This window comes from Vulpes lagopus, chromosome 1 (assembly GCF_018345385.1).
Source record: "Vulpes lagopus strain Blue_001 chromosome 1, ASM1834538v1, whole genome shotgun sequence".
Classification (NCBI taxonomy): domain Eukaryota; kingdom Metazoa; phylum Chordata; class Mammalia; order Carnivora; family Canidae; genus Vulpes; species Vulpes lagopus.
The window spans coordinates 161,468,632-161,482,491 of record NC_054824.1 but is presented as its reverse complement, the minus strand read 5'-3'; the positions used below and the strand labels follow the sequence as shown (position 1 = coordinate 161,482,491).

Sequence of the window (13,860 nt, the reverse complement as noted above, 5' to 3'; positions counted from 1 at the left end):
TGGTTAAAAGTCCCTACTAAGACCTGTTACATTTCTCTTTCTTCATCTTTTTCCATGGCACTTAACACCTCTGATGGTTATATACTCTATTTAATTATTTGTTTATTGTCTATATCTTCCACAAGGATAAAAATTTAATGAAGGTAAGAGTTTTGTCTGCTTTTCTTTACTGTTGTATTCCCAAACCTGAGTGGTTTAGGAGAAGCATTCAATAAATGGTTGTTGAATAAATGAATGAAATGAGTGAAATATTCCTTTAAAGTCATAGTAAGCACAGACAATGGTTCTGCCATTTAAACTTGAGGTTTCTACTTCTTCCTGTAGTGTCAAAATTAATGCAAACACAAGAAAGGGCTGTAAGACAACTGATGTGAGAACCATAAAAACCCTGTGGGTGAGAAAGAAGTTAGAATCCAGAAAAAAGATTTTAGAGAGTTTTTTTTTTTCTAGTCCTGAAAATTTCTATTGACAAATTAAACTTTAAAATAAGGGATCCCTGGGTGGCACAGCGGTTTAGTGCCTGCCTTTGGCCCAGGGCGCGATCCTGGAGACCCGGGATTGAATCCCATGTCGGGCTCCCTGCATGGAGCCTGCTTCTCCCTCTGCTTGTGTCTCTGCCTCTCTCTCTCTCTCTCTCTGTGACTATCATGAATAAATAAATAAAATCTTAAAAAAAAAAAACTTTAAAATAACCTTTACAGTATTTACTGGTTGATCAAAGCCTTTTTTTCCTAGTCTTGTAACCAACTGCTACTCAACATTTTTACAATATTTATGTTTATGTCACCTATTCTAATTTATTTATGTTTGTGAGACTCATCCATGTAATAGTTGCATCTAGACATGGTTCATTTGTTCCACTGTATGGATTATATTACCATTCTAATTTATTAGAATTATTCTAATTTGGGATCCCTGGGTGGCGCAGCGGTTTGGCGCCTGCCTTTGGCCCAGGGCGCGATCCTGGAGACCCGGGATCGAATCCCACGTCAGGCTCCCGGTGCATGGAGCCTGCTTCTCCCTCTGCCTGTGTCTCTGCCTCTCTCTCTCTCTCTCTCTCTGTGACTATCATAAATAAATAAAAAAAAAATTTAAAAAAAAAAAAAGAATTATTCTAATTTATTTTACATTCAATAGATTACTTGATAAAGATGTTAGCTAATGCCTATATAGTAATCACATTGCAATATATAAATGTACTGAATCAACACACTGTATATCTCAAACTTATACAATGTTACGTGTCAGTTAGATCTCTAAAAAATTTCAGGTATTACCGTTTGAGGGAGAAAATGGGGGCAAAGAATAAGAATATTATATAATGAATCTACTCTTCAGATAACAGCCTCAGAAAACTGTTTTGAAAGAGGGCATATGCATGGTGATATTTAATTAGATAATGCAGTACTATACTGTCATTTTTTTCATCACCCTAAGAAGAAAGGAGACAGGAAATATACTCTAATTTGAAGGGTCAATGATTTCCTTACATTCCATAAAATACCAAGTTACTATATAAAGCTGAATACAATTTGATATTCTAAAAATTGAACTATCTGGGAAGAGCCAACTTCAAACATTATCTGTCAGTTATCTTGTCAAGAATAAAAGAAATACTGTTTTTCTTATGTCTTCTGAAAGAAAGTGGAAGAATAGAAATACTTTAGGAGGACTACTTGAATCACTAGTCAAAATGAAATCAATTAAACTTCCATTAAGGTCAACGGCTATACTGTTGGTTTTAGCAAAAAAAGCATCTCAACTAGAGGGAAACAAAGGTGGTTAGAAAGGTAAGAAAGAACCAACAGCTAAGTTGACCTACTCTCTTAAGAATTTCTAGTGTCATCTAGTTAACTGAAGAAATTGAGAAGCAATGAAAGAGCTATATAGGTGGATAGAACAGAATGGAGGGTTACATTCTTAATTATATATTTACTATGTAGCAGGCACAGTGCTTGGCACTTCATATTCTCATTCAATCCTTAAAATAAATCTGGGACACTGGTTTTGTTAGCATCATTTTACGGAGAAATAAACTGAGATATATACAGGTAAAGTAACATAATGTGATGCAGGAAGGGTTAAATTAAAAAAAAAAAAACCTTAACTCCAATGTTAAACTATCTCTATGTTGCTTCTATAACTGAATACACTGCTGGATTTTTCCTATCAGGTTAACTGTAGAAGTACAAGAGTGATTCAGCTCTTAGATCCAGCTCTTAATTCTCATCTGTATGCAACTTCAGAAATCAAGTGGATGAATTTTTAACCAGATAAATTTTATTTTGTTCCATATTCATCAACTCTAATCTGATCTAGGACCTGCCACCTGAAAAACAAAACAAAACAAAAACTCGCCTTTAATCACAAAGAAGACTTTCACTGAATGAAAATAACTCAAAAGGTAATGCTCAAAATACTTTGAAACGCTGTTTGGTGGCATCTGCTACACCCTAGTATATACATGCCCTAATCCAGCAATTCCACTCCCAGATGGGTACCCACAGAAGTACATTTGAATGCTTACCAAAAGGCAAGTTCAAGATGTTCATAGCAACATTATTTATAATAATTCTAATCTGGAAACAACCCAAATGCCCATCAACAATACAATAGAAGAATGGATACATGGTAATATAATCCATACAATGGAACAAATGAACCATGTCTAGATGCAACTATTACATGGATGAGTCTCACAAACATAATGATAAATGAAAAACCTGGATGAAAAGAGTTCATATTATATTACTCTTTAAATAAAGTTTGAAAGCAATAAAAACTAAGCTACAGTGCTAGAAGACAGGACAGTGATTACTCCTCAGAGAGGTAGGGAACGCAGGGGCAGTGAAGGGGAGGAGGGCTTCTGAAATGCAGGCAGTGTTTTCCTTTTTTTTTTTTCTTAATCTGGCTGCTTGTTACATAAATTATGTTCACTTTATGAAAATTCATCAATGTTTTGCACTAATTTTTGCAATTTTCTTTTAATCTGTTATACTTTAACAAAAAGTTCTTTTAAAAAGGCAATGTTCTATTCTTAGTGGGTTAAGAGCACAATATTTATACTATAATTGTTAATACTTCTATCCTTTTTCTCTTCTCTCCACATACAGACAGATAATAAAACACAGAAGATTTTGGTTTTTTTATATAAATTTAATTTCAATTATTGGCTAGATGATCATTTTTCAAAAGTTCCATCTATCTCAGTATAATAAAATGGTTTTTTTTTTCCAAACTCTAGTTTGAAATCCTGTTGTTGGGGTGCCTGGGTGGCTCAGTTGGTTAAGTGTCTGACTCTTGGTTTTGGCTCAGGTCATGATCTCACGGTGATGAGACAGAACTCCACCTCAAGCTGCAGAGAGTCTGCTTAAGATTCTCTCTCTCTCTCTTCCTCTGCCCCTCTCCCACCATGCACTCAGATGTCACTTTCTCTCTCTTTCTATAAAAAGAATCCTATTGTCATTGTCCTCACTAAATAAGGGAATTAATCTGAGTTACCATATATTAAGGCTTATACAAACATTCTAAATAAAATTGTTAACCAGGAGTTTTTGATTCAGACTATATTGCCAAAGTGTACTGAAGTTCTTCCCAAATTTTCTGCTAATAAATTAACTTCACATTTTTTACCTTAGAATGAATGAAAAAATCCTTAAAAGCACATAAGCTTAGAAAAGCATGAGAGGATGATATGCTTTCTACAAGTCTCCAGCTCAACGTCTTTCTCACTTTGCAATAGGACTGATCTCTGAGCAAAAGACTGATTTTTTTGTTGTTTAGTTTTTGGAGGTTTTTTGGTCAAAATGATCAATTTTGAAAAATCAACTTTTCCATCTGAGAATTTCTTAGCATTCCATTTGTAACTAAATATTAATTCATAACCATGAATATTTGAATCATTTTCTAAAAAAGAGAATATGACAAAAACAGATACCTATAGATGTTTCTATTTAAGACTATGTTATCATTTCTTCTTTTAGAATATTTTACCACATATGAAAGAAGAGCTTTGATATAAATATTTTATTAACTACAAGAAGGAAAGGGGCAAAGAAAGAACACAGACAGGCAGGAAATAAAAGTTTATCTAAAAATTTCCTTTGCAAAATAATCCTCTGACAAAGATGAGTTAGTGGAAAGAATGAATATCCTGATACTGTTCCCAATAAAGTTTATTTTTAACTGTTAAGGGATGTTATTATTTATTTCCCGGGTTACCATGATCTTGTGATTACAACTTACTCCATGTTTTGGGAAGCTATGCAACTTCCTTAAACAGCTACAGAGTACAGATTTAAGGGAAGGGAAAGTAGTATCTATGATGCTCTTATTAATTTTAATAAACATTAAGATCTTTCGAACATTGTAATTATAAATCACAGCTGGTAAGTGATAACACTTATAAATTTTCTTCTCCCTACCATAAATGTTGCTAATTTTATTAGCATGTATTAGAAATTCAAGTATCTTTAAAATAAATTTCCTGAGAAATTATGAATCTGGGTTCCAGAAGACCCACTGACAATGCTCCAGTGTCAGGTATGGAATCATTCAGATAAAGATGATTTTAGAAAGTCATTACTCCAGTGAACTAGAGGATAGTGTTACTATTCTGCCAAAAGACACTGAGAAATTCAATTCAACTGGTGTGAGCATATTAATTTCATTCTCTTTTCTATAATAAACATAAAACTAATCTAGTATGAAAGTAGATAATCCCTTTCAGCAAAAAATATGAAGCAATGGTATTAACTTCTGCAAGCTCCTACTATATACAAAATTGTTAAAATGTCATACCCTTACTTTCCTATTTTTTAAATAAATACCATGAAATACCAAACTCAGCACAGTATTCAGTGAATAGGACCTATGAATATTTATTTATCAAAAAGAAATTTTAGTATTACTTTAAGATCACAGAAGTCAAAGATATAAATCTGGTTTTTACTTTCAGAGAGTACTGCACTAAATTTGAGGAGTCAGAACTGTTCATCATATCAGTTTGGATAACCAGGCAAAGTAGAATTTTTAGTACAAATGTCTAAATTTGTGTATAATGTGGTAACACCATTTTGAAATGAATAAAGTTTTAGCTCCTAAATCTGTATTCTTCATTTAGGTTAAATTTAGATATCCATTTTAGAAACTAATTTGTAAGTAAGACAAATAGGTGAGTCACTGTGTTATCAATCAGGTTTGCCAGCTGTTCTATATTCAGAATTGGGAAACTCATTCTGTGACCCTCAGCAAATCGCTCAACTTTTCTTTATCAAAGTATGTCACAAATGAGGGCACATGGGCGGCTCATAGGTTAAGCATCCAACTCTTGATTTTGACTCAGTCATGATCTCAGGGTGGTGAGATCAAGCCCTGCCTCCGGCTCTCCCTCAGCAGGCAGTCTGCTTGAGATTCTCTCCCTCTGGCCCTACCTCTACCCATGCTCTCTCTCAAATAAAATAAATAAATCTTTTTAAAAAACATGTTACAAATGTTTTAAAATCTTACACCTTTACAAAATGCTCTGCAACTTTCAAGTACTGTGCAACTTCCAACTAGAACCTCTGAAGAGCAAAATCCAACTATGGTTGCATATGAAATGGTTACTGCTGTGGTAGAATGAAAAATAACAATTATGCTTTGTACAGCTTATGCATTTTATCTTTTAAAATCTTTTTTATAAATATTTGATTAAATTTGATTAATATAATTGAAATGGTTAGACTTTTAATAAAGGAAACTGTATGAAAAGAAATGTAGTAATACAAAACTGTTTAGATTATATTAGGCTTATATTTTTCACTACTCCAGCTTTCTAATGTAAGACAGCTATAATTTACATACATTTATATTTCAAATAAAAAAATTCTCATCTAAAAACTTTTGTATCACTGCTAAGACTGTTGAACATTTTGATTGGCAGCATATAATATATGCATGCATAATGTTGCTTATTTCTTTAAAAGAGTAAAATGAATAAATGTAGCCATATAAGGAACTAAAAGTAATAAATGAAACAAATCAGATATCTAAGAAATTTGCATACTAATTTTTGAAATATTCTATGGAAATAAATGGTATAGAAGCTTTAGCGCATAACTTTACTATTATCTGGTAGGAGTCCCAAACATCATGTGCAATGGAAATATGAATTAAGGATTAAATTACTATATAATTAGAAAACAAACTTAGTGGTTACCAGAGGGGATGGGTGGAGGGATGGGTAAAATAGGGATAAGATTAAGGAGTGCACTTGTTGTGAGAAGTGGTAGGTGATGTATGGAGTTACTGAATAACTATATTGCACACCTGAAACTAATATAACACTGTATGTTAACTAAACTGGAGTTTAAAATAAAATAAAATATAAATTACTATGCAATTTTCATTTCTATTCACTCTTAGGGTGTAATTGCATTACTATTAAAAACATCTGATTTTGAATTCATTTATATAACTTTAAAGGTCCTTTATCCTTTATATTAGTAATACATTATTACACAGAAAAGGCTTATTATGAATTTTAATTACACAAATTTAACTACCACATCTTACTGTGTAGGAATTATATATGCTTTAACATTTTCATTTCTCACAAATAATAAAATTATAGTTAAAATAATTTACTAAAAATTCAAATAGAACTTTCTGGTCAGTATTTATGGCTGTTACGTATAGGGAAAAATAAAATAAAGAAAGAAAATTATAACCATTTTAAATAGAAACTACTCTCTATTTTGGCTTAGGTATGAGAGATGCAGTCACTCTACCTCACAAAGCAGTAAGTCGATGATGTGGAAGACCATGCAGAGTGGGAATTTGGCTGTAAAAAGAGTGAGGAACCACTGGGAGGCATACATATGAACTTCCAGGTTCAGAACACAAAAATGGTGGTGCAGGTCCGGTAACTGCTCCTAAAAAGTTAAAGTGGAAAATTGGGAAGCTTTATTTCCTCTTACAACTGCAACTTATGACAAGCTTTCTATGAGCACTCTTGATTTTTTGCACCATTCATTGAATTTTATGTAACTACACAGAAGTGGTAATAGGAGATGAGCACTGGGAGTAGGATAATCAAGGAAAATAAAGAAGACTTGTTATAAACAAATAACAAAGATCACCTCTTGCTCACTTGATTGTTCTTGTTTCTTGGGAAATACTCTGACAGAACACTCTGTAGTCTAATGAATGTCATCCCTCCAGAGTCAAATCTAGCACCTGATCAAATGGGTTACCTTACTACCTAGGAAAGAAATATATCCTCTCTTTGGAGACCACTTAATACCAATACCATCTGGGATCTATGATATCACTTCAGTATATTTTGGGGGTATTGAGAAAAGCCCAAAACATCACCAGACTTTAAAACAATCTATTTTTGACATTAAAAATGACAAACTATAGAAATCATGCAAGTATATAATGCAGGAAATTGGATGTCTCCTATTATGCTTATCCTTTGTTTCCCAATTTACACAGGTAAATGCTTTTCAAAAGCATGAAAGGTAAAGGGTAGGGTATTAGCAAAGCTATTCCAATAACTGAAAAGCAAAGACATCTAAAAGCCCACATTAGTTTTGTTTTCATAAACATCATAAAAACAAAAAGAAAAACCCTACTTCTTGTACAAAATGCTTTTTGAAAAGCACCCAAAGTTACCCATCAGGTACTTTAAATGGGGTGTCCAAAGGTCATCCAGTCAAAGATTGCTAATAGAAGAATGTGTTTGGATTTTTTCATAATACCATGAACTTGCTATTCATTTATCAGGTACATTTATTTGACTCTCAAAGCTCTTAAGAATACTGACCTTCAAAAAAATGTAAACTTTTGTAAATAAAAGGTAAAAAAGTGAATAATCTCAAATATTTACTTAGACCTCTAAAAAAGAGCCCACTGCTTTCAATATCCATAGTTACCAGATTCTTCTACATAGTCTTTTTTCTCCTTGATGCCCATATGTCATTGGGTTTATAGTTCATTTAACATCTTTCCCCTATTTCTTCTTTTAGGTTTTCTACCCTCCAACATTCTCTTCTCCCAGTAGAGTTTAAACTCACTGCTAATCTGTCTTCTCTGTTCTAGTCTTTTAGTCTCCCATTGACTCCACTTCCTCTTCAGACACCTACAGAGCGCTGACAGATCAGGCCAACAAGCTCTTACCATTGTCTCTACTGCCATGACCGACTAACCTTCCTCCTTAACCACTTTACCTTTCCCCAATGTGCAATCTAGCCACTCATGTATTTACTTCACACTTCTCTTGGGTTCTCAAACCTCCTACAGAGAAAGCCATATAAACATGTTATATAGACCCATTGTAAATTTAAGATTTCCAACTTCAGGTTGCATTTCAAAGCTACTCAGTAATTCCTTTTATCAGCACTAGTCAAAAATTTTGCCCTTGCTCACAATCTTTCTTATTATGTAATATTTGACATATATAAAATGATATGTTCCTCATACATATAAATTTACATATTATAAAACAATAACATTGTTTGAAATCAAGAAATTACATGAGAAAAAAATTTAAATATGTCCTCACATTAAAGTGTTTAAGTGTTATTCTTTTTCAATTCTTTTTCTATTTCTTTCAAGAGTTCTCTACATGTGGCCCTAATTTTGGCACTAGTGATAATTACGGAAGGGAAAGTTCTTAAGTATTTCAACTTTTATTCTGTAAATATCTTCATTTCTTTACAAACAATACCCAGAAATCTCTTCATAGACTTAATTCACTATATTCACACTTCAAAGTATATTAAAATTGAATATTTACAATGGAAGCTATTTTAAAAATGATCAAATGGTTAAATAAATATTAACACCAATGCAGATACTGGTCAGAAACCAAATGTTTTTACATTTTCTGTAGAATTCCATTAAACTTTCATGAATTATTATTGTTCATCAATTTTATTACTTTTTCTGTAATTCAATCCTTGAGTGGCAAAAGCCTAAATTTTATTTACCTGTATTAGTTTTTCCAACTGATAGAACTTGCAATGAAGATCTTCAAAGTTGTTTTTGTAGAGATCTCGTAAACCATAGTCATACATGATTTTCACCAAAACACAGAATGCTTGTTCCTCTGGCATCTATAGGAAAATAGATTTATATAAAACATGACTGAATGGCATTTGGCCAGAATGTCAGAAAAGTTCCTTCCTGTTATTAGTCCTCTGCATTAATAGCTAATTTCCTCAGAGCCAGCCCTCTGCAGCAATATTGGTAAAATTTGTGTTGAAACCTTCCAGCTTCCTTACTGGACATGAACTTCACCCTTTTGTGAATTTTAATCATCCTGTTAATTCATTCATTAAGCCATCTTTTTTTTTTTTTTAAGATTTTCTTTATTTATTCATAGAGATGCAGAGAGAGAGAGAGAGAGAGAGAGAGGCAGAGACACAGGCAGAGGGAAAAGCAGGCTCCATGCAGAGAGCCTGACCTGGGACTTGATCCAGGGTCTCCAGGATCATGCCCTGGGCTGCAGGCGGCGCTAAACTGCTGCGCCACAGGGGCTGCCCTCATTAAGCCATCTTAAAAACAGGTAATACAGTCACATGATTTAAAAAATCAATACAATGCAAAAGTATGTAAAGGTAAAAGTCTTACCTCTGTATAATAATTCCCGGACCTGATCCCCACCTCTTTGGCATAATCCTGTAATTACGCTCAATAATTTCTCAGTATCCTGCTAGTGTTTTTTTATGCAAATAAAAGAATCACTTTCTTTTTATTTTTTTCCCTTTCCCACATAATATTCTATATATATTATGATGCATCTTGCTTTCCCCCCCCCCTCAATAATATTACCCAAAGAGGGATTTCTGGGTCAAAGGATAAATGTATTTTTCATTTTGATAATAAGGTACTGTCTTCCCATGGTCTTCTTGATGTTGTTGTTTTCTTTCTACACAAAGTTTTTAGGAAAGAATTTTATGAACTTTTATCATTAAGAGTTAAATGACAAAATCTAATATACCCCTCCCAGAGGCATTTTTATCTGAACACAGAATGAAATCTAAAATCCAAGGAACAAATCTCTAAATTGTGGTATCAATAAACTGAAGGGATTTAGAAAGATACATATCCAATATTCTAGAAATTACATCAAGCAAATAGAAAAAGATTTTATCTTTAACTCAGTGTCCTAAGATGTAACTATTATGTAAACATTCACTTTTTTTTAATAAAGATTTTATTTATTTATTTATTTATTTGAGATAGAGAGCAAGAGAGAGAATGAGCACAAGCAGCAGGGAGAAGCAGGCTCCCTCCCCGTTTAGCAGGGAGCCTCAGGGCTTGATCCCAGGACCCTGGGATTAGGCCCCTGAGATCAGGACCTCGAGATCAGGACCTGAGCTGAAGGCAGATGCTTAACTGACTGCACCAACCAGGGACCCCAGTAAACATTTACTTTCAATATCACTTCTTTGAAAGTCTGACCTTGGATGATTATGGTATTAGACTCCTTTCTTAGACTAAATTCCCACCCAAATAATTGAATCAAGTAGAGTTCTATTTACTCACTTAGAAATATAACTGTTTTTTAAATTTCCTACACAAATTGGCCACTTCTAATTCTTCTAATAAACCATGAAATACAGATTAATTAAATAAAACCTCCTAAAGTAAGTACACTTAGTTGTTGTTTTTTTAAAAAAGATTTTATTTATTTATTCATGAGAGACATACAGAGAGAGAGGCAGACACAGGCAGAGGGAGAAGCAGGCTCCATGCAGGGAGCCTGACGTGGGACTCCATCCTGGTTCTCCAGGATCAGGCCCTGGGCTGAAGGTGGTGCTAATCCGCTGAGCCACCAGGGCTGCCCAGTTGTTGTCATTTTAATTCTCTAAACATTTGTTTATTTCTTTTTTACCTATGAGGTATTTGGGGCTTTGACCCCAGGTGTTCAATTCAACAAGTATTTTTCAGCTTATACTTAGAATACAAGTGCTCTGTATTCTTCCTCCCCCAACAGTTCTGTCATTGAAGCTTCAAGTGACACTAATTTGCATATGCATGGTATACTACTCTCACCACCATGGTCTAAGCCTCTCCTACTTCCTCTCAGATCTCTATTAAAATGGTCATACAAAAGCGCTCTTGTAAAATAACCATAGCCAGGACTAGAGAACCAATTCGCTTATTTTTTTCTAAGTGAATGATGTTTAGTTGAATATTTTATCATTTGGTAACCTATAAAGGGGATAAACCTTTATTGCCTTGCATGGGTAAAACCATTAAAGCAAATAAAAGGTTTAAATGCCTTTTAGTATTCATACATGAACATGAGAGATGCATGCACTGTGCTAGGCCCTGTGGATATAAAAGTAATGCTATCGCATCTTCCCAAAGGACTAGTAAATAGGCAACTCTCCTTGACTTTGACATTGACACAGAAATCCTGGGATATGAGAGGTAGGATGTGTAGATGAGGAGTTAGATATCACCACAGTTAGAGCATAAGTAGAAGAATGGCTGGATATGACCAGGACAAATTAGTCAGGAAAATGATAAATGAACATAAATCTCTGCTTTGCTTTTGGGTACGGAGCTTAAATTCTCCCTCCCTCCCTCTATCTCCATCTTTCTCCGCTCCCTTCTCCTCTCTCTCCATCCGTTTCTCTCTCACAAACAATATATCTAATACATGTTCTCCAAAAACAAAAGCCTTTGTAAGTTTGAACTTGATCACCCCAAATAAAATGGACAATCCCAGTCTATAACCTTCATTTTTAAAAAATTTATATTTAAGAGAGTTAGGAGTCTTAGAGCTATTATCCTTCATGTCTAGCTTTGGGCAATGTAATCTCAAAATGATGACCACAATAGATTAGTTAGCAGATCCATCACCTCACACAGTTACAATTTTTTTGTGTGTGTAGTAAACACTTTTTAGATCTCTCTTGGCAACTTTCAAATATACAATACAGTATTGTCAACTATAGTCACGAAACTGTTACATATCCAAAACTTACTGATTTTATATCTTAAAGTTTGAACTATTTCACCTCACTCACCCCACTCACCCATTTCCCCCATGCCCTGTGGCAACTTATAGACTATTCTCTTTTATGACTTCAGTTTGTTTATATTCCACCTATAACTAATATACAGTATTTGTCTTTTTCTGATTTATTTTACTTAGCATAAGGCCTTTGAGGTCCAATCACGCTGTCACAAATGGCAAGATTTCCTTTTTTATGACTAAATAATATTCCATTATATGTATATACATTATATGTACCTATTCACTTGCTGATGGAAACATAGGTTGTTTCTATGTCTTGTCTACTGTAAATAATGCTGCTATGAATATGGGGGTGCTAATACCATTTTGAGATGGTAATTTCATTCTCTTTGGATATATACTCAGAAGTGGAACTGCTGGATCACATGGTAGTCTATTTTTAATTTTTCAAAGAACCTCCATACTGTTTTGCACAGTAACTGCACCAATTTACATTCCCACCAACAGTGCACAAAGGTTCCCTTTTCTCCACATCCTGCCAATACTTGTTACCTCTTAACTTTTTCATAATAGCTACTCTAACTGGTTTGAGGCAATATCTCATTGTGTTTTTGTTTTGCATGATGATTGGTGATTCTGAGCAACTTCTCATATACCTGTTAGCTTTTGAATATCTTCTTTGGAGAAATGTCTACTCAAGTCATCTGCCCATCTTCTTACTGGGTAATTTGGGTTTTTTTCTTTTTCCTCTTGAGTTATAGGAGCTCTTCATATGTTTTGAATATTAGCCCTTCTCAGATACGTGGTTTGGAAATATTTTTTGCCATTGTGTAGACTGCCCTTTCATTTTGTTGATGTTTCTTCTGCTATGCAGAAGTTTTTCAGTTGATGTAGTCCCACTTGTTTATCTTTGCTTTTGATGTCATAATCAAAAAATCATTGCCAAGACCAATGTCAATAAGTTTTTTTTTTTAATCTATGTTTACTTCTAGGAGGTTTATGGTTTCAGGTCTTACGTTCAAATATTTAATTCATTTTAATTTTTATGAGAGATGTAAGATAGAGGTACACTTTTATTCTTTTGCATATGGCTGTTCAGTTTTCCTAACACCATTTATTAAACTATCTTTCTCTATTAAATACTATTAGCTTCCTTGTCAAATATTAGTTGAATATATATGCGTAGATTTATTTCTAGGCTCTCAGTTCTGTTCCACTGGTCTGCATATCAATTTTTATGACAGTAACATACGGTTTCAATTACTATAGTTTTGTAATAGAGTTTGAAATCAGAAAGTGTGATACCACCAGCTTTGCTCTTCTTTCTCAGGATTGTTTTGTCTATTCAGGGTCTTCTGTGATTCCATGCAAATTTTAGATTATTTTTTCTAATTCTGAAAAACTGCCATTGGGATTACACTGAATCTGTAGATGGACTTTGGTTATAAACATTTTGGTATAAACATTTTGACATTACCAATTCATCTGATCCATGAGCATGAGATAACTTTCTATTTGAGTCGTCTTCAATTTCTTTCATCAGTGTTTTGTAGTTCTCAGTGTATAAATAATTCACCTCCTTAATTAAATTTATTGCTAAATATTTAATTCTTTAATATTATTGTAAATGGGATAGTTTTATTTCTTTTTCAGATAGTTCATTGTTAAGCATATAGAAACAGAAGTGAAGTTTGTGTGTTGATTCCATATCCTGCAATCTTACTAAATTTGTTCATTAGTTCTAATAGTTTTTTGGTAGTCTTTAGGGTTTTCTATATAGAAGATCACGTCATTTGCAAAAGAGACACTTTCATTTTTTTTCCTTTCTGATTTAGATATTTATGATTTCTTTTTCTTGGCTGTCTACTCTGGCTAGGATT

At 33.6% G+C, this 13,860-nt stretch overlaps 1 protein-coding gene across 6 annotated transcripts in view; it reads right to left on the bottom strand.

Annotated features, from left to right (window-relative positions):
* RABGAP1L (RAB GTPase activating protein 1 like) overlaps nt 1-13,860 on the bottom strand; it is a 737,000-nt gene that overhangs the window by 262,275 nt on the left and 460,865 nt on the right. For all 6 annotated transcript variants that reach the window (XM_041753512.1, XM_041753528.1, XM_041753506.1 and 3 more), the window contains 2 exons: nt 8,976-9,101; nt 6,771-6,914 (listed from right to left, as the gene is read on the bottom strand). In XM_041753512.1, the coding sequence (XP_041609446.1) occupies nt 6,771-6,914; nt 8,976-9,101 (270 nt within the window). The remainder of the gene's footprint in view (nt 1-6,770; nt 6,915-8,975; nt 9,102-13,860) is intronic.